A 25,085-nucleotide genomic window follows, 5' to 3' on the forward strand; every position below is an offset into this window, starting at 1 on the left:
GAAGGGACGCAAAACTGCGTAACATTGAAAGGAGCGAGCAGAGTTTCTTAAAATAATTGATGATGAACAAAAGGCGCCTTTAGTGTCAATCTTTCTCACTGCTCTTGTGGCCATACGGTTGCTATTGTTTTCCGATGACCTACTGCCACCCGTCGAGATAGGCGAGAACAGATGAAGGAACGCGAGGCTGCGCACGGGTCTGTCTCGTTCAGAGCGGAACAAAAACACGATAGCTTGGCGATTAATGCGGTCTTTTTGTCGGCTGGGTAGGCGGAAAGTGCAGGCATGAGAGGAGAGCTGAAAACTAGACTAAACTTAAGATGTTCGGAGTCGTCGCGCCAGAGGCGATGCAGCTGGCGAAGTCAACACTCCCATTTGCAGCATTACAAGTCAAGGTTCCGTTGTTTGCGGACCTGGGCGACCCCACGCACATCTTATTGCGACAATCCGCAAATATTTCGTAATACTGAGCATGTGTGATTAAGGTATTGAGTACAGGCATGATTTTTTATACATTCTTTATAAATATTCGTATAGTACATAACATTGGATGCTTCGTAGTTTGCTAATTACAATAACAACCAATGCAACCGCCGGTGTTTCGACCTGCGGTTGAGAGACTCCGGATGCGGTCCACTCCCGCAAGACCAGCCAAGCCCACGATAGGCCAGGAGATGAAAGCGGGGAAGAATATAGGAGGAAGGCGCTCGTCTTGAAATGCCGCTGTCAGACGGCCGCCTTCCATACACCAGCGGAGTTGGCGAGGCCGCTTCGCGGGGTGAGGAGGCTGTGCGTGGTCTCGTATCGAAACACAGCAGCTTGGCACCCCGAAGCGGCCGCCTATTGGAGCTGTGCCACCGAACCCGAGGTGTGCGCAGCACTGGTCCGGAGGCAGCCATACCTGCGTAGCAGGGGCAGAGTGTGTGTGTCACCACGAGTACGATTAACAGGAATGCACTCACAGAAATCAGCGTAAAGAGAGGCACTATGAAGAGCGTCCTTGCTTCGCATCTTTAAATGCTAATGTAGCTGCAGTGCGTGATATATTCTTTTGTCTGACCTATGCTGATCTTTTTAAAGCGCTGTCGCGGAGGTCAGCCACAAAAATATGAATGCTGGAAAGGATCTACGTTACAAAAAAGCTACACAAGATTCACGGCTCTAAGAGAAAAGCAAAATGCATGCATAAAAAGCAAAGGCATGCGCAATTAAGGAGGTGCAGACAAGGGCGTCCGCAGAATTTTTTGCAGGGGGGGGCCCCATTGGTTGTTGGCGCCGGAGGGGGGGGGGGGTATGTTCGTAGCAAAAAGGCACTATTTCCGGAGTAAATTTATTTATTTATATACAAATAAAATAAATAAGTAAAATACACACATGAAAGAAAAATTACAAACAGCAAATTAAAGCGAGGCTAGGAGAGATACATTGGAGTTTATCAACGAAGAAACAATTAAAATTAATAAAAATGCAAAAAGATACTATCACTTCGTGGAGAAGAGTGCTCAGTCTTGCTGCATACGGGTTCTCGACACACCCGGATTGATGACCAGCACACAGCACAATATGTTCACAAACACGCAACGACAGTCACTCAGTCAGTCTTCCTTGAACAGAAACTGTAGACGCCTCGGATTTTTCTGGGCGAATTGCGTGATGACACTGGTGATAAATTCATTTCTGTGCTTCATTACACGCTCTCGGTGCACACTCATCATACAAAGGCCGTCCAGTCTGTCGTTTGTCATCGTTGAGCGTAGCCACGTTTTCACTCTCCTCATTGTACTGAAGGAGCGTTCGACCGTACAGGTAGTAACTGGCAAAGCCAGAGCCACCTCAATGGCTTTTGCAACACCAGGGAAGAATGTCTTGGCCTGATGTAGAAGCTCGCAGTAAGTTATTTCTGATGGGTCCCTAGTTTTGTTGCACCACATCTCGTACCAAGAGATGGCCTCTTCCTTGAAGTTGTCGATGCCGTAAAAGCACTGGAGTTCTTCGGCGAGAACAGCGAACTCAACACGGCTCAAGTGCTTCATTTTTGATGGATGCAGCTGGAGAAGTTCGAAGCTCCTCTCATTGCTTTCAGAAAAGCGCCGAGCTAAAGAAGCAGTGAGGGAGTCCAAGTACGGCACATATATTGCCACACGGTGGTATTCCTCTGGCGACTGAATCCCGTAGTTGTCTCGGTGGGCCTGACGAGAGACTTGTCTTGGTACAGATATCACCACATTTAAGTGATTGGCTGCCTCCCTTGCTGCATTCATGATGTTAGAGAACTCCTCTACAGCGTTTGTCCGGTGGCCGCGAAAAATACGTTGTAGCTCAGTGATGTGGCCATGCACAGAATGGAAGTCCATGGATACACCTTGCAGAATGTTCGTAGCTGGTTCGAGCCGAGCGCTGTACTTCGCTACAATATGCAAGCAGACGATGAAAGATGAGCTTGTTGTTGCGCAGTAGAGGATGTGAGCTCGTTGTCTAGTTGCAGCGTTCGAGCATGATTCCGTGGACGCGAGCTGCTCGAGTGCTTCGACTATGGCCACGTAATGCTGAGAGAAGATCCTAATAGACTTGTACTTTGCAGACCATCTTGTCTCACACAGCATCGGAATGTTGGGCACCAATTTTCTCCGGAGCACGCTCTCGCGGAAGAAGTTTGTGGTTTGTTTGATTATCCCAATTGTGTTTCGAATTTCAGAGACGTCGTTCAAATCGTTGATGACGAGATTTAGTTTGTGACTTGCACAGTGGAAAAATAGTGCCTTCGGGAACTGTTTTTGTATAATTTTGTTCACTCCAGCTTCTTTTCCAGCCATTGTAGAGCATCCATCGTACCCCTGTCCAACGAGGTTCGAAAGAATCAGTCCGACATTCGTCAAAAGCTTCAAGATTGCCGCGGCGATGCAAGCGGAGTTTAATTGCTCCAGCTCTACAAATCCCAAAAACTGCTCTCGAACGCACACTTCGACTTCCGCCTTGTCAATAAAGCGAACGCCTATAGACATCTGCTCTTTTCCTGAAATATCTGCAGTTTCGTCAGCAAGAACGGAAAAAGCAAACGCTTTGTTAGTTTCGGTAACTATCTGCTCTCTCAGGATGTCGCCACAGATTGTGATGATCTCGTTCTGGACGCGGACAGAAGTGTACTTGGCATTGCCAGCAGAAGAAGCGAAGTGCTCCTGAAGTAGAGTATCTGCAGCTTCTACACGAAAGTCAAGCAGATCATTGAAGACTCCACTATCGGACTGCTTGCCGCGAATCGGCAAGTCATGCGTCGCGCAAAAGACAATGGTGGAAACTATTGGAAATAGTTTCTCACGGTTCCTTTCAACTTGCGCGTGCAGTGCTCTGTTCAGCTGCTGTACAACGGGTAGCTGCTTGCCTTTCATCACATCCATAAAGTTCTGTGAGGCCGTCATTGCCTCCTGGTGCCATTGGGATTTTACGTGATCCCTGCACGCCTCGTGCATTTTTCTGTAGTTACTGAAAGCGCGCACGATAAAACTACCTTGAGTACCCCGGTGAACACGCGGAGGAAAAATGACGCAAAAACGACAAAAGGCGCCTTTCGCTGTCGCTGAGTACGCAAGCCAGGGGGCGTAATCTCCCAGCCACTGATGTCGAAAAGGCCTCTTTCCAGGTGTTACATCCTTCTTAAAATCATATGTGACATTTGGCGACCATGGCTTAGTAAGAAGACGTAACTTCAAAAAGTCCGGTATGCCAGTGAGTTTAGCTTTGCCTAGAAACTCTCCTAAGTCATATTCTTGAGGCAAGTTATTTGTTTTCTTGATGTTGTCTCCGGACTTCGATCCCAAGCAAGGAGAAAGGGAATCGTTTCGGCTTACTGCGTGACCGGAGCTCGCTGGTGGAGTTCCTTCCATGGAGACGACGACGCCGGCTACTGTCCGGTGATGAAAGGTTGCATCGCTCTGGTCAAATCCGGACTTGAATCCCAAGAAAGGAGAAATGGAATCATCTCGGCCTGCTGCATCACCTGAACTCACTGTTGACAGAGTCCCTTCCATGGAGTCGACGACATCAGCTACTGTCCGGTGATAAAAGCTTGCATCACTCTGTTCAAATGCTACACCGTTGTCACATGTCACACCAGAATCTGCAGGGGCGCATTTGGATAATGCTTCGTCAGACAACCGCTGACGCTTGAAGAAGCGTCGAATATCCATCATTCGGGACCGCGCGAGACAAAGCTGGCTATGGAGTTCCTCGGGGTTGGTAGTGTTAAAAATATATACACATTGATTGGAAAAACGGTTGAATGCGTACGTTGAAAACAAAAAATGACTATGTATGCAGCGAAAACTTATTTACAAGATAAATGCACGCTCGCAGCTTCATACACCTCGCTCCATCTTGCTCGCGCAACCGCACAGTCGAGTATTTGCACACACACTACTCGCCGCTCGTCGTTTTCTCGTCCGCTGTCTTGGTTGTTCTCAGCTTCGTTGACAACCGGCCACTAAAAACACCGAAGCACAAACAAAGAGGCGCGCACACGCAAGGAACGCCGCGCGACTTCCGAGGGGAAGGGACACTCGCCACTCCGGTCGGAAAATTTGTTTTGTGTGTTTTTATGAGGTTCAGAGCCCCAAAACGACTCAGGCTATGAGGGACGGACGGTCTCTTTACCATGCACTGACATCGCACAGTACATGGGCGCTGTTGGGATTTGAGGCCCAGCCAGAGGTGACAGGCGAGCCAGGCAGGCGCCATCGGGCTGCCTTGACCAAAGGCGCTGGTTTCCGGAGAAGACGCAAGGAAAGCTGGTGTGGGGGCGCCTCTGGAGACTGCGTCGCCGTGAACAAAAGCAGCTAATCCCCTTTGCCGAAAATTCTGAAAGCGGCGCTTGTACCGAACTGCGCTCTCCCGTGGATCGGAGGAGACAGCGAGCGGCGGCGGCGCCAACTCATCGGCCGCTTGCCCCTGAGCAGTCCGACAAAGCGGGGATGGACACGGCTGATTTGTCCCTGTCTGCCCTGTCTGCAGTGTGCACTGTCTGCCTCCGTGTCGCTATCTCTCTAGAGATCAAAGAAACAGGCACACATCTCAAGACGGCTTGAAACACATGCTCGCCGGTGCCGCTGTATGTCTGCAACGACGCGTCCCCGGACGCGGCACTTTGCAGATGTGACCCAAAGCGTGGAAGCAGGGCCGCTTTTACTCTTTTGGCTGAGCGCACCGCCGCCCCTGACGTGCGGCCATCACTCACGGTTCGAGTGAGTGATTTTCCAGGGGGGTGCAGCCGCCCCCCCTTGCCCCCCCCTCCGGACGCCCATGGGTGCAGATGAAACTTTGGAAGCTTGTATGTCGGAAAATCAGGGGTGATAAAAGAATTCTACTAAATGGAGTTTTGTAGGAATTGGACCGCCTCTAAATTTTCATTATAAACATGCTTGTTTACTGCATCCACTACCTCGTGATTGATTTCAGTTATTTAGGCGCCTGACGATAAGTTTTCCTCTCACTTCGTGTCTCCCGGGCCGAATTTCCTCTGTGAAAGGGGAATTTCATGCACCTCTCAGCACCTAGTTAAGATATCTGAAAAATTTTCATGGCCCTTTATACTGATTCACCACATCCAGTACGGATAGAGAATAGATGGCGTTCAAGAAGTACGACCTCCTCCACTTGCAATACTCGCAGTCCTGAAAATCTGGATCGACCAACAACTGTACGGCACTTCGAAGGAATCACTGGACAGTATCTCCCAAGTTCCATCACCATTCTCTGGGAACCTGGAGGCGAGGGGTTTGAGAAATTGAGCTGGTTCATCTGCTTGCCCGCCCCTTAATGGCAGGGTGCCCTCAATCCCCCGCCAAGCCGATGTCGGAGAACGACCCAGAGCTCTACAAGCAACAGGTGAACCAAAAAGAAGAACACATGCGACAGGAAGGCACCTTGCTCTCTCCACTATATCCACATCTCACCACACAAAAATCCCTAATTTTTCGTATAAACTGACCCGGTGGTCCTCGTCAGATCGCAGGCATTCAGCATATGCTTTTCACATGAAACACTCGCCAAGTCACACCTTATAGTTCGTTCTCTTGTCCACCGTCACCTGCACCCACCCACTCTCTGCATTGCAAACACTCTGGAAAGACAAAATGGAAAAGCTGCGGCATGTGGTTAAAAGAAGGGTAGTAGTATAAATAATGTGCGTTTCCGACTTGCGTACACTCGAGGGAATAGAACGACAACAAATGCTGTATGTCGTGCCACACTAAAAGACGGGTGCATCGAAGCAAGCAAAAATCAAAACTAGACGCCCTTGAGTGTGCCTGAATGAAACTGAAGTAAGTTCTTAACTTTTATGTCGCGATGGCATATAACTGGAAGAATTGAAGACCCCCCGTGTGTTCCTTCTCCATCATCTAATCCCCACCTAAGCCCCACCTTGTGTTTCTTCTACATCAACTAATATGTTCATGCTTTTCTATCCATTCCATATCCACTGCATTGGCCAGACAAACTTTGGTCTTGGACTGAAAACTCGACCTGCTTTGCTTCAATAAGCTGCTTTCCTTTTGAATAAATATGTTTGCCTTCCTTCTTTCTATTTACTTTAACATGCTCAGCTTGAGTTTAATTGGACGGCGCTACATGTTCCCATTAATTATACATGACCAAAGTAATGCGCAGAGGTACAGGTGCGCAGTTGGGGCAGTCGCGGCTCGCATGACATTTCTCGTGCTCTTCATAAAAAGTTCGCCTGATTTGTTTGAATTTCTCTTATTCGCAAATCACGTGCAGGTGCTCACTCACCGGCCGCACCAATCATCCTTGCGCTGTACGCCCATTTCCTCCCAGCGGGGCTCGGTGCGCTCTGAAGGGCAGCGTAGCTCGGTGCTGACGATGGTCCACTCCTTCTTGCCCACAGGATGTTTGGGGGTGTGCTCGACGGCCGCCCCAGTGACGCCAGCTGCCTGCACCTGCGTTAACGACGCCGTTGCTCCAATGTCACAGTAACATGTCGACGGGTCCTGAGAGTTACAAAACTGATGTAGACTGTGTGATTATACGATATTGCATGCCGATAGCTATAAAAGGTAGCCATCACCGTAATTCACTTCGTAAGATCAATACACACAAAAAACTAAAGTTATTTATTGTGCAATTCTGAAGTCGATTCCACGGATTTTTCATCTCGCCTTTTTTGGGTAACTTAGAGTCAGTGCTATGATTTTCTCAACTACATCGTCGGATTTCAGGATAGTTGTTGACTCCCTTCAGCTGCAATGTGCTAAAAACGAGGCGGGGACTCAAAAGTAAGCCAGGCGCCAGGAACGAGACATGGGTGTTAACTTAAACCTCCGTGTATTGAGTTCGATGTGGTGAATTCTTCATCGTTTGTTCGCAATCTTGTCGAGGTGTGTTGGCTTTTCGCGCGAATTTGGCTTATCTTTTAACAGCTTAGAATAGCCAACTCATCCGACACTACAGCACGAACCAAAAATGTGCTCCACGGTTTCCTTGGTTCACAACATGGTTTATTAAAGCCTATTCACACTTGCGAGTCCCAGAGGCTGTGCGACCAGTTTGGTCTTAAAGTGACTGTTTCAATTGGTCGCAACGGTCAAAAAGCTACCGTCAGAGGCCTGTCGCACGGTTCTCGATTTTACAGCTTCGAGATCCGCGGTCACAAATTGTTAACGAGCCAGCGGCACCGCGGAAGTTAACGAAAGCTTGTTTCACACAAGGATTCTTGTTGCTTGTTAACAGTCAAGATCGACAACTCTCGTGATGAAAGAGACAAGTTCGGGGAAGCGACGCGTGGAATTTTCAAGTTTGGTGTAGTCGAGCCGCTGCCTGGTCGCAAGCGACAGCCGTATACACGTCCCGGGGGACTCTCTCAAGAGCGAATGGGCCCTTTATCTGTCCCTGTCCGACTCAATTCAAGGGTGCGTTAACGTGCGAAATTAGAAAGGGAAGTGCCAGCTCAAGGAGAGCGGGAAGCGCGACAGTTTATTGTGGCCTCTTTTGATATCCTGCTCTATGAAATGTCATTAGATAACACAGGGTTCCTCTATGTTTGGCCTAAGTTCATTTACTGTTTTTGTGTAGGGTGCAGCAGTATTGGACTGATGGTCAATAGGAACATAATCCAAAATTACTGCTAAGGAAAGTACAATATCATTTAAAAATAGCTGCTAGCTATTGCCCTCTGGGCTCTCTTAATCAAGGCGTTTGTGCAGCTCTCGGTAGGTGAATTTTATAAAGAATACTGTAAGTATTCGAGTCAGCAGTGTGCCGCACATGAAAAGCGGTTTGGCGCGTGTTCGAACAATGGAATGTCTTTCCAATCTTATGGGACGTTAAATCTCCATAACCCAATTGCTTCAATTCATTGCTGAAGGGAGTACAAATAACATGTCCAGCTTGAATTACATCTGCCCGCCCAGGTATACAGCCGGGGATGTATATAGACTGCTGATTTACGACGTATATTTTAACGATATCGAAGCCAATATCAAAGCGTAATCGCAACAGGTCTGGTTCTAGCGATGATAAGCAAATCAAACGTCTGAACGACGACGTACCTCGTGCTCATGTGCCCGGTTGTTTTGCCCTAACTCCTGAAAACAGGCAGCTTCTAATTTGCGCCAACACTATGCTTGTGTTCTTAGTGGCAGTGCGTCCATCTGACAGCCGTCATCGCAGGATCATTGCTCCCGTACCTGAGGCAGCGGAGAGCTGGTGCGGGATGAGGAGCGCACCGAACACTGCACGCTAAGGAATGCACCGGTCGGGTTGGTGGCTGTCCCAGCACGTGTTGTGCCGTGCAGAGAATCAGCCGGCTCGTCCCACACGGGAGCCATCACCTGGTGGACACGGCGTCTGCGCGCACCGAGTGAGGATCGCGGTTGCTCTTCTCCGGGGTCCAAGCAGTACAGACGGTGGAACCAGTACCTGCGGATGATACCGAAGGATAGCATATGTGTATAGAGGAAGCCCCGCTGAGAGACTGGGAATGACAACGCTCGCCTGACGGCCAGCTAACCACAAGCCTGCTTTAGGTACCTTGGTGGTGTCTGGTCCATTTATCGCGGACTTTAAAACTGGGAGAAAACAATTATGAGGAGAACTTATCAAACCGATGTACTAGAGCTAACTCTTCACTACGTTTTTAGGTGAACGGAGCCATACATTCCTCATGCGTGTAAATATGCAGGTTGCTCAGTCTATACAAGCAAACGAAAACAGCCAGTACTTCAACGCGTAGACTCGTCGTTTGTATTTCCTCCTGGTCTTCGTATTTTTCTCCCCGCTTGAAGGTTCTTGTGACGTCATCGTCTCTGGAAAAGATCTATGATTTATGGGGTTTAACTTCCCAAAGCGACTAAGGGTATGAGGGACGCCGTAGTGGAGGGCTCCGGAAATTTCGACCACTTGGGTCACAGTACACCGGTCTCTCGGCATTATGGCTAAGATGAAAGAGTCGTGTCTCTGGAGAAGGAGGCGGGCCACCCGACTTCATGATTATTGGGATTTTCGCTCCAAATACCAATCACCCGAGAAAATGAAGTCGTTTTTTTCATTGCTTTAAGCACCTTCGAAACCGGGGCTTCAACATTGATTGCGTGTGTCGTTGCGAAACTCGACCGGTTCGAGCGCTTACCATCCTCATAAGTAGTACAGGTATCTATAGCTGAAAGGTTCACTGAAGACGATTCTGATCTCGTATATTTACCGCAGGAACTCGATCTGCACGCTCCTAGTATTCTAAGAAACTTCGAATTACTGTCCTGTGCGGCGAATTCTCCTATGAAATGGAATAAATGTCCCGGCTCCCAACTTTTTTGTTTTTTAACTTAGCTTCGAATATAGGAGGAGTCAGCCTGCGCGTGGAACGCTTTTCAGCCAGGCGCGTGGTGGCTTGCCGCTCTACCAACGGCGGCGTGATACGTAGCGATGATCGCAAAGTGTCCACGCGTATTTTTATTTACACAGGCCTAGTTTGCAGCTACGTAGCCTTAGACACACTATTTTTTGACGGAAACCTAAAATCAAAATAAAAGCGATAGCGAAACAGCCACTCGACTGGCTGAAAGGAACTCCAGGGCTGGCCGACTCCTCCCCTTTTCGAAGCAGAGTTCAAAGAAAAGGGCGACAGCCGGGTCGTTTATGCGAGTTCATGGGGAAATCAGCAGCTTCGGACAATATTTCCAACTCTCTAAGATTGCTCGGAGAGTGTAGATGGAGTTCCCGCCGTAAAAAGACGATTTAAGATTTCCCTTTAGTGCACCTTTAAAGGCCATATTTACTGAGTTAATAACGCACTTCTTTACCCAAAACTCTGCAAGAATTGTGCGTGTGTGTGTGTGTGTGTGTGTGTGCGTGTGCGTGTGCGTGTGCGTGTGCGTGTGCGTGTGCGTGTGCGTGTGCGTGTGCGTGTGCGTGTGCGTGTGCGTGTGCGAGTGCGCGTGCGCGTGCGTGTGTGTGTGCGCGCGCTTTATAGGGTATGCCTCACATCACAATAAAACGGAACGCAATCTTCAGCTCTATTCTTGTGCTCGAGAGCACAGACAACACCTTTTATCTCAAACCGGCCCGTATAACAACTCGCCATCAATAATTCACTCCAAAGAGAGCAGGACAAGAATAATACTTCTTTTTATTTCATTACATTAAGCCCCTGTTAACGGGTGTAACATAAGGGATAGCTAGATTTTAAAAAGAAGCACCAAGAGCAATTTCTTTTTAGATCTTCAGTGAACTATAATGAGAGAGGTTCGGCTTCAGAGCGAAACCGAACCCTACAAATTGCAACGATTCTTAATACGTCACATCGGAAATACAAGCTCATTGCGAGGACTGCTGAATCCCACTGCCTATGAGCTGCCTTGCAGAACATGTTCATAGGCTGTTTGCCCCATAAGTGTGAGATTACGCACTAATGACATTGGACCGGTGGCAGTTACAGTATTGCGTGGTTTGATTCGTAGTTTGATGTAATTCTTTCGGCGTTCCAAATAAGGGCAGCTGATAGATTCGACATCAACAGCAGGATACTACGCTCCATACTAGTGGGTTGCGTTTATTACGCGAGGGAAAGAAAACTGTTCTCTTTAAATGCCAAAGTAGGGGAGGGGGCATTAATTATGCGGGTGCGTTCATTACACAAATAAATACGGTACTGTATAGTAGTGTGCTTCACACTTCAGCTTCACAACTTCAGAACAGCTTCAGAATGATCTAATACATCTTGCCTGAACGTAGGTTAAACTACCGAAGGGTCTTAAAATGCGTAGCCTGTAGACGAAAGTCACAAAATGGGACGTGGTCTACTCTCTGCTTATTTAACATTATTGTCAACCTGTCTACACCCACTGCAATACAAAGGCCTCTTATATATATCTCCAATTAACCCTGTCTTGTGCAGCTGCGGTCGCCTTATACCCCCCAAACATCCTAATCTAGCCCTTTCTGCCACCCTCTGCTACGCTTGCCTTCTCTTAGAATCCAGCGCGCTACTCTTGTGACCATCTATCATCTTTCCTTCCATTTACATGTCCTGCCTAAGCCCGTTTCTTCTTGAATTCGAGTAGGATGTCATTCGTTAGGCTGAATTTTTGCCTTACCGATTGTGCTGTACCCTGGCCTGTTGGCATTACACGCGTGATTTTGCTTTCCATAGCTTGCCTCCTTGTCCCTAATTTAAAATGAACCATTTTTGATAGCCTCAACATTTTTGGACATAGGTTAGTACAGGCAACATAGAGCTACTATGCACTTTTCTCTCGAAAGATACTGGCAGGCGGCGAAATACACTCCATCCTGTTCTTATTCTCACGTCATTTCACTCCCATGGTACAGATGTCTTACCTGCACTGAGATCTCTTTCGACTTCGAATGTGTTGCTGTCGATCCTAAACTGCTGTTCTCTTCCGAGACTGCTGAACTTTATTTTAGTGTTTTGCATACCAATTTATACACGTAACGTTTTGTATTCAGTATTTTTATAATCGTTCATGCTTTTAAACTTGTCCATTAAAATTTCTTAGCAGATCAGTTCACCTATGAATACAGTATTACTAAGGTATCGTCTATTAACTCTTATTCTCAGCTCGTTGGGTTTCGGAGGCATTCTATAAATACCTTTGATGAACACATGGCATTACAAAGATCGCGTCTCCAAGCCTGACATCTTTCCGTATTCTGAATTAATTTATGTATAGAGAACTATGGTGACTGTGCAGACAATGTGGACACTTTCCACTATATTTGAGCATGCCTTTTCTACATCCTAGCTCTTTAGTTATGCACGACTCCTGTGGTTTCGGCTAAGTCGAATCCTCTCTCATAATCAATGAAGGCAATTTATAGGGGCTATTACAATGACGCAGTCTTTGGGGAATGTTTTTTCAACAAGCTTTCCAAGCGAGGAGATACGAATCAAGAAGCGCTTATGTTAGGTCAGGCTACTCTTTGTTGACTGATGTGGAACTGGCCTCATTTGTTTTTTCATCGAATATCTCCCGACCAAGGATTTTCAATTCGGCAGTCTTTTTTTTTTTTTTGCCGCCAAAACTGGTAGTGGCAGCCACTTCAGTTTCTTTTAACTGAAAACCATGAAACACACATTTGAAATATTTTCGCAGAAGGGCCACGAGCGGTATGTACTGAGGGCTGAAAAGATGTGCAACTGAAGTGGAGAACAATTAGAATGCAAATATCAGGAGGCGGCAGCGCCACTCACCAGCTTTGAGCCTTTACGATGATCTCTGAAACTTTCGTGGTGTTATCTACAGGCAAAAATAAAAATGAAAGGAACCGCATTAGGCAATGAAGAAGTGAATAGGGTAATGTCAAATGAAGTTAGCATGCTAAGCTGAGGACACATGTGGACTAAATTACAATGGTGTCTCTATTTACTGTAATTTTTGTAACAATGGCGCTGTAGTTCTACCTTATATTACATAGCATATTATTAGGATTTTAACTTCCCGTAAGAACAGCACAAAGAAGGAATATCTTTCGGACCAGGAAATTGTAAACAAGTTGCGCCAGAGTAGCCTCAAAAGCAGTGTGCTTTAAGCAGGATTAAAAGGGGTGTGAGGAATTGTAATAACGCTCACAATAAGATACGAAAGCTGGATTTAGTTTACATCAAGTCTATTGGCAGAAAATGTTTAATTCTTTCCTAAAAAGACGGCAGCGCAGTTGTGAACATCTTGAACACTTATTGAATTCGGTGATCTTTGTAGGTGCCGAGATTCTTACACAAAAATTAGCTGCGGTTCAGGTACTGCTGAACTATAAGCGGCTTGGCGTCTGTAACGTTGAGTGCGTTCCGGACACACTATGGGCAGAGCACCCAACCTGTCAGGGGCAGTTAATGGTTGATCGCAACAGTTTTCGCACCCAATGAACGATGCGGCCTCTTAAAGCAGTGCCGCGAGTCTGCCACAACATTGTCAGCGCTAACGCAACCAGCCTACGTCTCTTATCACCCCACGTACCTATTAGCGCGATTCAGGCGTCCAATGACCCAGGGAACGAGTTGCGCGCACTTAATTTCCTAAAAGTCATCGGAGTGTAAAACGTTGTCAAGGCCAACGGCAATGAATACAATGAACGCCGACGGCCTATGGCTTCAGTGCCGCTTCGGTGGTACAACGTTACCAATGCCAACGCATGCAGCGCACATCTGTCACTACCGCCACGTAGCCTAAAGCACGACTGAGGAGTCCACTGTTCCAAGAGGGCAGTTATGCGCCTTTCCTTTGCTTTCCAAGCACTCGCTCCATTGGTATCGTCGTTTAAAGCGCCACTATGAGGTCCTCTGTCTCAGAGGGTCAGTTTGCCCCTTGGCTTTGGAAGCTCAAGGCCTTTTGAAGGTAAAAACTAATCACACGGCGATTGAAGCACGAGGTGCCGGGGTGAAGATTTCGATTCAAAAGCTCTAAATACATCGAGTATTGAGAGCTCCGGGAGTCTGCAAGAGTTCCATGGCTCTCTAATAATGCCGCTAACGCACCTAAGGGGCATAAAGTGTACAAAGATAGGTCTTAATGTATATGTAACCAGTATTCTCTCCCCGCCCTCTACATTTAATACAGTAAATATTTTTCATAATATTCCCGTAACCTGTGGAAAGTGACAAGCGCACGAACGACACTCTTATTCACGGGTTAGCTTTGAGACGTGCGTTTTGCGCCAGCGGCCATGGTCTCAGGACTATATTCCCATTCGTAAATGGCCATTTCACACTGCAACCGCATTACCTAGCGGGGTAATTCAAACAGCCCACAACAATCTCAAAGTACAACACTGACGACGTTACTATACAATACCTCAGTGGCCTTCAAGGTCGGGACGTCCTTACACCGCCATTACGTAGTGCACAACAATAAAGAACAACTACTGCGTTGTAAATAAAAATGGCAAGCCGGGACTCAAAACCCTTGCCCCTTAGGTAAAGAACCAGGCGCGCTGCTCTTCGACCACGGAGCGGTTCGGTTTGAGGGCGATACATGGAGGCCTTCTGTAAGCGCCTCGCACCGCAGAGTACTCTACAGAGCGGGTAACATCTTCTACTTAATTAAGGGGATCAATTAAAGTCACCAATGCTTGTCACCAATTGACAACGGCTAGGCGTACGAGCAACCAAAATACTCTCGCCGCGTCTTAGTGGCACCCTCGTGCCACTAAGGCATTCTCGTCAAGGCTATCAGTAAGTCATCGAAATTTTTTTTTCGCCCGCGTCAATAAACCTCGCTAAAGGGTGCCCACGCAACTTTTTACAGGGAACAAAAAGGGAGAAAATGGTTGAAAAAAAGCCAAAGCTGATGTGCTGGAAAGGTGGTTTATGATGGCTGCTTTTGGCGTCATATGCCTGCAGTCCTCACATGCCCATGCTCTCAACGACTAACGGTGGGCAGGATCCGATGTACACGCGCCTCCTTGCGGTGATTTCTCCATTTTGCTCTGTGATAAGAAGATGATTGATGGTACACCACCTTAACTGCAGGATAACTGCATTTCTGTTATCTCAGTGGTTACCTTTAGGATGCGGGTACTCGTAAGGTCAGGATTATTTTTGCTGGCGGTAAATACCTGCCCTGTTCATGTGAGCGGGGCTACTTCTGACGACGTCACGTGCTCTCGCCATTGTTTACAACATCAGGTTGTGCCCTTTGTTGCTCACTGATTGGCTCACCAATATTTGCTGGACTGCGTGGATCTATGGCGACTGGCCATGGATGGGTCGGGGTCCTGCTTGCTGTAATAGCCGGCCGCTGCGCGGACCACGTCTCGGGAGGGATCCTGTCGTTGGTACCTCGAAGCCTTTGCGGTGATGTTTCACCTCGGCAGTGCCTGTCCATCCCTGCTTGCTCGTGCTGAGGATTAGAAAACACATCCTTGAACATCGGCGTAATTTAGGCATTTTAAATACAGTCTGCCCTGAAAGCAGCGCTTTCGAATGAGAACCTTCCAGAAGGTAGGCAAATAACAGCGACTGCCTTAAGGAATGTCAACCGCCAATAAACTTGTCCTACTAATTTCCCGTTATCTTTTTGCTGCCATTTCCATGGACATAAATATTTTGTTTGTGGAGCCTGTGTAATAAAAAAAAAACGCGAAACATGCCCACGTGTATAATGAAAGTGACAATTAAGTGCGCCAATTGGACAGCCGCTTTCCAGAATAAATAAAACCTTTGGGTTACATGTGGATGCTTTCACGCTCCTTCATATTTGTTGTACTGCGGTGGACTGTCAAGTTTATTTTAGCTGGACTGCATTGAGGCAGAATTCAATGTATGCTTGATCGACACATCGTCCACACAAGTCACGTAATTAACCGAACGCTAGTGCGACGCGACACAATTATACTTCTTTAAGGAGACCGTAACGAAAAAATTAACCGATGCCTAGACGACGCATGCACCAGCCTGGGTTGTGGCAACACAACGAATCCGTCGAGGCGTCTGTCGTAACTTACGGTTTGGTGGCGTCAGTTTCTTTTTCATGACGCCACATGACACGACGTGCTTGTCATGACCCCGCATGATATGTCATGCTTGGTCATTCACGTCATACACACCCATCATTTGTGATCACGTGAGCTGACAATTGACATCGACTTATGTTTGACACCTGAAGCCACCAAATGAGCCGATGAGCTCCTGAAGCTGTCGAATAACATAGGCTGTACACACCTGCACTGGCCTACTTTCTCGATATCCCCACATTCCCTCTCTCATCCAAATAACCATGAACCCCTGGTAATGACAGTGAACTGCCTTCCTATGACTACCCAAGGATCTCAAGCCAGCTTTGATCCAGTACATTTTAAACACCCTTGGCGTGGAGGAATCCTTGGAAGAGCCGCAGAGTAACGTCGCAGGAATTTTTACTCTATTTGCCTGCAATAACCGAAAGGTGGTGCGTGTTGTCGCATACCTGCGTAGTCGCTTCAGCAGCTCTAGACTGTGAGCAGGGAAAGAGGAGCGAGGCGTGACGGAGACTGCGTGGAGCCAGGGTGGTGGCCAACGTGGCCGGGGCCTTTTTCAACTCGCCAGTGTCCCCGTAGTGTGGTCGCCGATTTCTGTCGCAGTCCTCCTTGGTGGTCTCAGACATGTTGACCGGACGTAGCATCAGCTCTCGCATGGCTCACGTGCTGACTGGCGGCGCGCAAATGATCTCCTAAGATTATGCTTCAGTTCATCTGCAAAAATAAATATATTTCTTAGCACAAGAGCTTGGTGCTAAAATAAAAGTCTAGTAAGTGGAGAGAAAGCGTTTAAAGTGAAAATAGGTTTTTGAGGACATGAAATCGCGGAGTAATTGTACTGCGCCGCAAAGGAAGGGAGGAAGGTGAGAGTACGGGAAGAAAGAGGGAAAGAGGTGCTGCATTCGAGGGCTTCGGAATTATTTCGACCACCTGGGGATTTTTAACGTGCGCTGACATCGCACAGCACACGGGCACTGCGGTCGGGTACACTGCCGCCGCGGTCGGGTAACAACACGTGTCCGTCCATGCTCGTGGTGTCCGTCCGCGCTCGCGGCGTCGGTCCATGCTCGCGGTGTCTGTCCTTGAGCTGGAATCGTGCCAACCGTGGCCACACCTCCGCGCAGCGGCGCGACCTCCTCCGGAATTTCCACACCTAAAACTCATTTTCTTCACTACTGCCCCTGTCTCTCTCTTCCCTCACCCCCACTGCCTCCCTCCCTGTACGGTGCAGTTCGGGTGTCCACCGCGACGGTTGCTAGGCAACGGCTCTTGCGGCCGCAACAACACAAAAGCCCGATCCAGGCGTCTGCTGATCCAGGGAGCCAGTTATGCGCGCTTTCATTCCTTAAAATGATCGCAGTGAAACGTCAACGCCAACTCCAATGAACGCAATGAACGTCGAACAGGCAACGGCGACGACGGCGAAGCGGGTGCCAAAGAGCTGCGCTCTAAAAAGAGTACAGAAGGTAGTGTGAGGTTAATGAGACCTCGCCCGCTCCACAAAAGTACCGCGGGTAGTCTCGAAATGAGTCTCGAAAAGAGTACAATTGAAATAAAGACCACAGCTACCAAAGACAATGAAAACCGCACATGGGGGAAGCCCGCAACGCGCCAAGCGGTTCGGGGAAGCCGCGGTGGGATGACCACAAGGCTTTCGCCAAACACGCTTTAGAATTTTCAAAGTGTTTTCGGTAATTTTTTCAGCTCAGTAGCCCAGCGTTCTAACCACTAACACTTTCCAGCTCGATGGTTTGTAATGAACAAAGGCGCGTCTAGTAAATACGGTGTCTTCGTTCACTCCCATCATCCTCCCTTCCCGTTACGGCGAGTTTCAGGTGTCCACCGATATATGGGAGACAGATGCATTTCCTTTCCTCTAAAACCAATTTACAGACGAGCAAGGCGTAGAGCCGAACGGGCGATGGCGTTCTGTAGACTCCCTGGCAGCGTTGCAAGACGCTGTCGCATTCCTCAGAGGCGAAGCTTAACATGTTAACCACACATCACACAGGCAGCAACACCGCGCTTAAGGCTTCTGACTCACCGCACTTTAGGTCAGCAAAGCGCCCCCCTGAATTTTTCGGTGATTTTTTCGTCTTAGAAGCCCGGCGTTCTAACCACTAACACTTTCCTACCTTAGGGGTAGCTACTTGTGCTCTCTAAATACATACTAGAGGTGCGCAATTTAGACTGCATATGCTGGATATGTATGGAAAGGAAGAATGTTACGGGGACATTATGAAATAGGTATAGAAAATCTACCCTTTCAATCTGGCAGGGGGTCATCGAGGTGAGAAAACTGTTTAGAGCATGAAACTAGCAACTAAAAGAAATAAGATAAAAATCGAAGATCTGGGAGCACAAGAAATTTGCAGTATAAACTGAGACGTGCGAGAACCAAAACGGCTGATGTTAACTTCTACACCTACTGCAACGCACGTGGGAGGCGATGGTGACTCCGGTAGAAGACAGCTGATGAGAGCGCCAGTCGTTGCAACGTTGGCGACAGCGTTTCAATGAACCAGTACTGACCTGGAAGCATTGAAATCACTTTAGTGCTGAGCATCATCCCGTTAGTGTTGCGACTTAATGCATTAAGTGCAACAAAAATGATCAGAAGCGTTTTCGAGACCACTACAAGAATTACAGCTGCTGAAAGGCTTCCATGGTTCCAAGCAAACTTTACGTTCTCACGTAATGCACTGATTTGAAGGTGATCGTTTAAGGCCCAGCTTAGCCGAGCTCAGGTGCTCCAAGAGAACGCATTTTCAAATCGAACATGGTGTCATAACACCCCATAGTGCCAGTGTTCTGTAGTACTTACAACATCCTGAACCGTGACTACGTTGGGAAAGTAACAATCGCAACCAGGAAACCTGTATCCGACACCTCGCAACAGATCACCCTCGAATGAATGCGAACAGCTCGGTGGCCTACGCCTCACACCCGGCAGAGTTGCCGGACGGCTCCAGAGGAATCGCATTTAGCGAACGCTGCGAAGTGCGTAATAAGGGTGCGAATAAAAAGGCCTTCTTACTTGGCGTAGATCGTCGTGGACAGCTGCTGGAGCTCGAAAAAGGCCGTCTGCCGTGCACAAGAGGAACTTGTGAGGAACTTGTGAGGAACTTGGAGCCTGGGCGCGAGAAGAACGTGCTGCTCGAGCTGCCGACGGATCAACTAGTGAGAAGAAAGGACAGCAGGTCAAAAGAAGATAAAGCCTGAGGAAATCATCATCATCATCCCCTCACGCACTCTTTCACATATCTATAGCACGGCCGCTCGATAAATCGAGCGGCCGTGTCTGTACAGCACATAATTTGGAAAAAATTACACGAAGACACTTTGGAAATTTTTAAGTGTGCTTGGCGAAAGCCGTGTGGTCAACCTACCGCCGCTGCTCCGAACCGCTTAGCGCGTGGCGGGCTTCCCGCATGTGCGGTTTTTATTCTCTGGCGCCCGTTTCGCGGCGTCGCCGTCGCCGTTGCTCGTTCGACGTTCATTGCGTTCATTGGCGTTGGCGTTGACCTTTTACACTTCGATCATTTCAAGGAAAGGAAGCGCGCTTAACTGGCTCCCTGGGTCAGTGGACGCCTGCATCGGGCTTTTGTATTGTTGCGGCCGCAAGAGCCATTGCCTAGCAACCTTCGAGCTGGACACCCGAACCGCACCGTACAGGAAGGGAGGAAGTGGGAGAGAAAGAACAAAGGGTAGGAGGGGCCGAAATGAAGAAAATGAAAGTTGTACTTGAGGAGTGAGTGAGTAGAAACTTTATTGATTTCTAAGATTTAGCCCGTGGTGGAGGTCGTCTTCAAATCTTCTCTTCAAGTCTTGAGGTTGCCTCCTTAGCCTTGGGTGGTCCCCTAGTCATGGGCTCCACTGAGTCTGGCTACCTCGCTTGCGTGTGCTATGAGTGCCCTTTGGGCCTCTAGCTCGCAGCTGGTGAGCCGGCTCTCCCATTGCTCCGCACTTGGTGTGTCGTGTTTGTGGAACGATATGTTTCTATCGCATTCCCATGTTATGTGGTATAGTGTTGGCCTCGATCGCTTCGCGCGAAGGGCATGTGGCGCGGTATTGAGTCGGGAACATCTTGCTTAGTATATATAAGTTGGAGAAGGAGCCTGTCTGTAGCTTCCGCCATTTTGCGGCTTCTTCCTTGCTTAGCTCTTTGTGTGGTGGGGGGTATTTGTATCTTAGCCCCCTGTATAAACTTGAGGAAAGGAATTTACGCAGTAACTGTTTCGCATATCTCGGTGGACATCTGTCATCCGTTTGTAGAGGAAGGCAGGAAGTGGGAGTGAAAGAAGCAACAGAAAGGGGGCCCGTAATGAATAAAATGTAATTGAGGAAAAATTACGGAGGAGGTTGCTCCACTGCGCAGAGGAGAGGCCACAGTTGGCACGATTGCAGTGCACGGACGGACGCCGGGAGCATGAACGGACACCGCGAGCATGAGCCATTAAAGGCTTTCGCCTTGAAATTAAGTGTTGTGATTGTGAGAGGTGTTTCTTTTATGCGTAGCAGATTGCAATCACTCTGTTCAGCCCTTTGGCGCGGCCGGGCAGCCACCAAACCACGTGACGTGACGTCACGACAGCCGGAGGAAAAACCGTATGTAAAGATGATGGCGATTCTTGGTGAGAATTGCAAACACAATTAAAAAGAAAAGAAAAAAAGAAAAAAAAACAAAAAAGAGAAAGGAAAAAAGGAAATAAAAGAAAAAAAGCTGAGCATGGTGGCGGTTGCCACCGCCCCGTTTCAAAGGGGGCGCTCCTATCCATCCAACCATCCATCCATCCATCCATACGTCACGGTGGAAAAGCTGCTGAGAAAATCGAGTGCCGCCAAGCAATACCTCGCGCAAAAAGACCGCGCAATATGCAACGCATTCTTGGCTTAACCAAGCTAAGCCTGGACATCTGTTTTGTTGGTGCTGGCGTTTAGGTCACTTTTTTTTTTGTTGAGCGGCAAGATCAAGGAAAGAAATAACATGCTTTGCTGCATATAGCAGTAGTATACATTCTAAACATTTATTATGCACACTAATAAGGGTTAAATGGTCTTCAGAGGTGCTTGGAGCCCTTTGTTCAGGTCCGCTGCGGTCGTCGCTGCCGCCCTCGGTCTCTTCATTAATCAACATCGTAAGGCAGACACAATTCTTGCCAAACTCCGCAAAGTCGGCGACCAGTGGGGCCGAATGGTTCGCCGCGTTTCCAACAAGCGAGGAGGGTTGCGAAGTAAAGATGCGATGCGGCTCGCGCATGCCTTCGTAACAAGTCGAGTACTGTACTCGACTCCTTACCTCCGTTTACGGAAACATGACGAAGATCACTTGGAGATTGTACTCCGCCAAATTTTCAAGAGAGCCCTCGACCTCCCGATATACACGTCCAGCTCACGACTCCTCGCGTTGGGGGTGGTTAACACCTATCGAGAACTCCGCGAGGCGCATCTCGTTAACCAATACACGCGTCTCCCCCAGACCGTGTCCGGTCGCCGCCTCTTGGACCGGTTACATATCAGACATCATCACCATACCGTGGAACGGGTTCGAGTGCCAGAACTGTGGAGAAGCGCCCTCTACGTTCGACCCATTCCGACTAAGATGAACAAGGAGGACCATAATGGCCGGCGCCAGGCGCGGGCGAATGCCCTGCACCGCCACTATGGCTCAAAGAAACACGTCTTCTACGTCGACATTGCAGGCCCCTACCGCTCCAGGGGGTATGGTACACGGCTGCAGTCATACACGAGGGAAAACACGTGGACGGCCTCTCGTTCAGAGCGCCCAACTCAACGCATGCGGAGGAGGTGGCGATCGCCCTCGCAGCCTCCCATCCCGACTCGAAATTCATCCTAACAGACTCTCGCGGAGCCTGTCGTAACTTTGAGTTCGGTTGGATCACTCCACTCGCTCACCAAATTTTACACCGCAGTACTCGCGACGGCGATCCAACTCATCGCTCAATCATATGGGTCCCCGGCCACCAAGGCATGCCAGGTAACGAAGCCGCCCATGAGGCAGCCCGCGCACTCACTCACCGGGCACCAGGCGTCCCTTGGGAGGAGCTTAACCCAGATCACAGCCCTCTCCTCTCTTCTAAAGAAATTACTGAGCACTATCGTGCCGAACACCGGCGATACCCAATTCCTATGAAAGGACTGGGTAAAGCTGGCGAACGAATTCTCCTCAGGCTCTTTACAAACACCCTGCTGTGCCCGGCGGTTCTCAAGCACTTTAATCCTTCTTTTGACGCCCGCTACTCATTCTGTGGGGAGGTGGCCGACACCTTCCTCATGGTTTGGGCATGCAGAAAAAATCCTTCTCTCCCCCCAGTCACCCCTTCCCCTACCCGAGAGGACTGGGAGGCGGCCCTGCTCAGCTGCCAGGAACTATCGGCCCAACAGGCCCTGGTTCGGCGGACTTGCGTAGCGGTCTCGACCAACGGGATCCCGGAATGAGGGACTCCGCCTAGTATTTTAAGGGGTGAGACCCATTAGGGGCCTCTCCCCGAGCACCTCTCTGTACATTACAAAATAAATGCATTTTTCCTCCTCCTCCTCCCTGGCCTGACGAAACATCTGACTTTGAATTTGGAGGTTGTTGGTTGGAGCTGCACAGAGAGCCATCCCACTGTTTCTTCGTTCTATATGTTTGGGGGTGAGGTAATTGGATTGGAAAACGTTTATTGTCAGCACTGAGCCCTAGTGGGCATTATACTAGGTGGCTTCGAGCCCATGGCTCTTGGCGACCTTGTGAGCCCACTCAGTGGCCCGGACTTGCGTCAACGGGTCTGAGCTGGCCAGTATAGCCTCCCACCGCTCTAGAGAAGGGACTGGTAGTAGGTCCGCCGGTGGCGGCGCCTTTTTGTAAAACTAATGCATTCCAAAGAAAAAGAAACGAAACAAAAATTGCTGGCGGTTAACCATTGCTAAGCACGGAATATTTGTAAATTGAACTTGAATTCGGGTTTTGAGGAAAGGAAATGGCGCACTAACTGTCCCACGTTTCTCGGTGGACACCCGAACCGTGCCCTACGGAAGGAATAAAGGAGGCAGTGGAAGAACAAAGGAAGAAAGAGGTGCCGTAGTGGAGGACTCCGGAATAATTTCGACGACCTGTTGTTCTTCAACGTGCACTAACATTGCGCAGCACAAGGACGCCTTTTGCGTTTCGTCTCCATTTCGTCCGCGGTCGGGTTCGAAACCGGCTACCCCGTCTACGTAGACGAGCGCCTTAAACACTCAACCACCGCGGCAGGTCACGTAATATTGAGTGAAAGCAGGTTTTTGCAGGTGGACACCAACGTCACACACGGTACATGACAAATGGTAGTTGAGGCGACAAAAATGAATAAGAAAATTTGCCTCTCCCGCACCACTAATGTATCGCGGGTATAAGCCCAATAGCAAAATAAAAGATTTGGCCCGAGGGCAATTGTGATTTTGCCACCCGAAGGTGGAAAGAAATCAATAGGGAAATCTCTACTTCAGCGACCCACCGCCGAGGAAGCGGGCCCGGGGAGACTCCCCTGATCTCCCCTGGGACGTAGAGGGATGGGATGGGCGTTTGGAAATGGGAAATTGGAAATTGGTTTGGGTTGTGGGAATTAGGTGGGATTGGGGACAGCAGGTATTTTGACCAGATTTGGCTTGATTTGATCCTGAGTTCCTTTTCAGGCCTCCTTGAAGGGCGAGCACTCAGTGCACCAATTGTGGGCCCTCGGCGTTGGACGTACTCCCACACCACAGAGAACGTTTTGCCGGCGATCTCCGACCGTCGGAGACAGGGAAAATCCTAACAGGGGCTCGACTAGGATCCCCTCCCCCAAGCCAGGTTCCGCCACCCCGACCCTCCCACAGTACTAAGAGACGGATATTTCGCAGCACTCGTTCGGTACTTCGGCTCTTACTCCTGCAGTACTCGCACACGCTGCAGCCATACTTTCACGGTTTTCGCGGCGATCGGGAACCGTAGCGATCGCCCTCCCTGGCATAGTATGTGAATCCTCAAGCCATACTACCACCCTTTCATGGTTGAGGTCTCAATTGATGTCCGCAGCGACATCACGTGCTACCACAAGGTATATCTGCACGGGCCCCATCAACCCAATGCGAAGCAGGCTTTACTGAGCCCGTCGAGGTATTTAGGGGCTTGATGCTCCCTGCGATTTTGCCAGGTCTACTAACCGTTACTCAGACAGCCGCCGGGCTTTCCCGCGTTTCGGAGCTTACTGGCCTTGGAGTTTGCTGCTACTTACTCCATCTCTTTTCGTGCTTTCAGGCCAAGGGCAGCTTCCCCAAAACCCAAGCTTGGATCGCCCAGCCGCATGCCCCCGCGAGGCACCGAGCTCTTCGTGATCGGAAACCAACGCGTCCGCGGCCGGGCGGTACGCCCTCGTACCGAGAGGGAACCGTGACTTTCAATTTTGCGAATTTTGGAACGACCGCGTCTGCCCGGGCGATCTCGTCGATCGGCAAAACAGCTAAGTCGGTACCGCGTCTACCGCGGCGCCAGCACCAACGGCAAAACGACAAAGTCCCGACCGCGTCTACCGCGTCGACCACGCCAAAAGCAAACAGCCGTTCTAGTCACCAGTTCTGCTTTTAAGCCGGATTCCACGTGCCCAGTCCGTCTCCCTTCTCGGACCTGCCCTCCCACACAGGCATAGGGCATCGTGGGCGCGACACGCTCACAATGTCGCGGAAAGTCTGCTGCACCTTTCCTGGGGATTCGCAACCCCAAGAGTGGATTCCGGCGGATCCACCCACCGCTGTGCGTTGCACCGGAACAAAGCTTAGTAGCCGAAACTACACCAGCCCGTATCCGGTGGCAGGGGGGGCCACGGGCAGGCCGCACAGTCGGATTTCCCCCCCACGGTACATGACAGTGAGATTGAGGTGTCCACTGACACAGGGAGCCAGTTGTGTGCCTCCTTTCGTGAAAATTAACGGACTGTACAACGTTGTCAACGCTAATGCCAATGTTTTGTTTCGTTTTTTGAGGAAAGGACGTACGCAGTAATTGTCTCCCATATCTCGGTGGATTCCCGAATCCCGCCGTAGGGGAATGGATGGAAGAGGAAATGAAAGAAATGGAAATTAAAAAT

The 25,085-nt window shown here is 49.1% G+C and overlaps 1 protein-coding gene across 6 annotated transcripts; it reads right to left on the reverse strand.

Moving 5' to 3' along the window:
• Positions 1 to 501: 501 nt before the first annotated feature.
• Positions 502 to 24,840, reverse strand: LOC149342641 (uncharacterized). 6 transcript variants are annotated; one of them, XM_089545072.1, is made up of 9 exons: positions 19,368 to 24,840; positions 19,016 to 19,155; positions 18,408 to 18,510; positions 16,428 to 16,692; positions 15,182 to 15,362; positions 12,719 to 12,764; positions 8,697 to 8,928; positions 6,784 to 6,950; positions 502 to 901 (listed from the first exon to the last, which is right to left on the reverse strand). In XM_089545072.1, the coding sequence occupies exons 4-9, from the start codon at positions 16,632 to 16,634 to the stop codon at positions 841 to 843; spliced, it is 894 nt and encodes a 297-aa protein (XP_089401198.1). In that variant the 5' UTR covers positions 16,635 to 16,692; positions 18,408 to 18,510; positions 19,016 to 19,155; positions 19,368 to 24,840; the 3' UTR covers positions 502 to 840. The 6 variants fall into 6 exon arrangements, with proteins under 6 accessions (XP_089401198.1, XP_089401199.1, XP_089401202.1 ...); XM_089545073.1 differs by having other exon boundaries at positions 18,418 to 18,510; positions 19,016 to 24,840; XM_089545076.1 differs by having other exon boundaries at positions 8,841 to 8,928; positions 19,016 to 24,840.
• Between the last annotated feature and the right edge of the window lie 245 nt (positions 24,841 to 25,085).

This window comes from Amblyomma mixtum, chromosome 5, assembly GCF_055824585.1.
Source record: "Amblyomma mixtum isolate Tamu chromosome 5, ASM5582458v1, whole genome shotgun sequence".
Classification (NCBI taxonomy): domain Eukaryota; kingdom Metazoa; phylum Arthropoda; class Arachnida; order Ixodida; family Ixodidae; genus Amblyomma; species Amblyomma mixtum.

What these genes read in the sequence shown, in the direction of transcription:
- LOC149342641 (XM_089545072.1), bottom strand. Translation starts at nt 16,634, where the DNA reads ATGCGAGAGCTGATGCTACGTCCGGTCAACATGTCTGAGACCACCAAG. An exon ending in ACGCAGTCCAGCAAATATTG is followed by an intron (nt 12,765 to 15,181) that starts GTGAGCCAATCA and finishes TTTTGCCTGTAG; the next exon opens with ATAACACCACGAAAGTTTCA. An exon ending in AAGGATGATTGGTGCGGCCG is followed by an intron (nt 902 to 6,783) that starts GTGAGTGAGCAC and finishes CCTGCTACGCAG; the next exon opens with GTATGGCTGCCTCCGGACCA.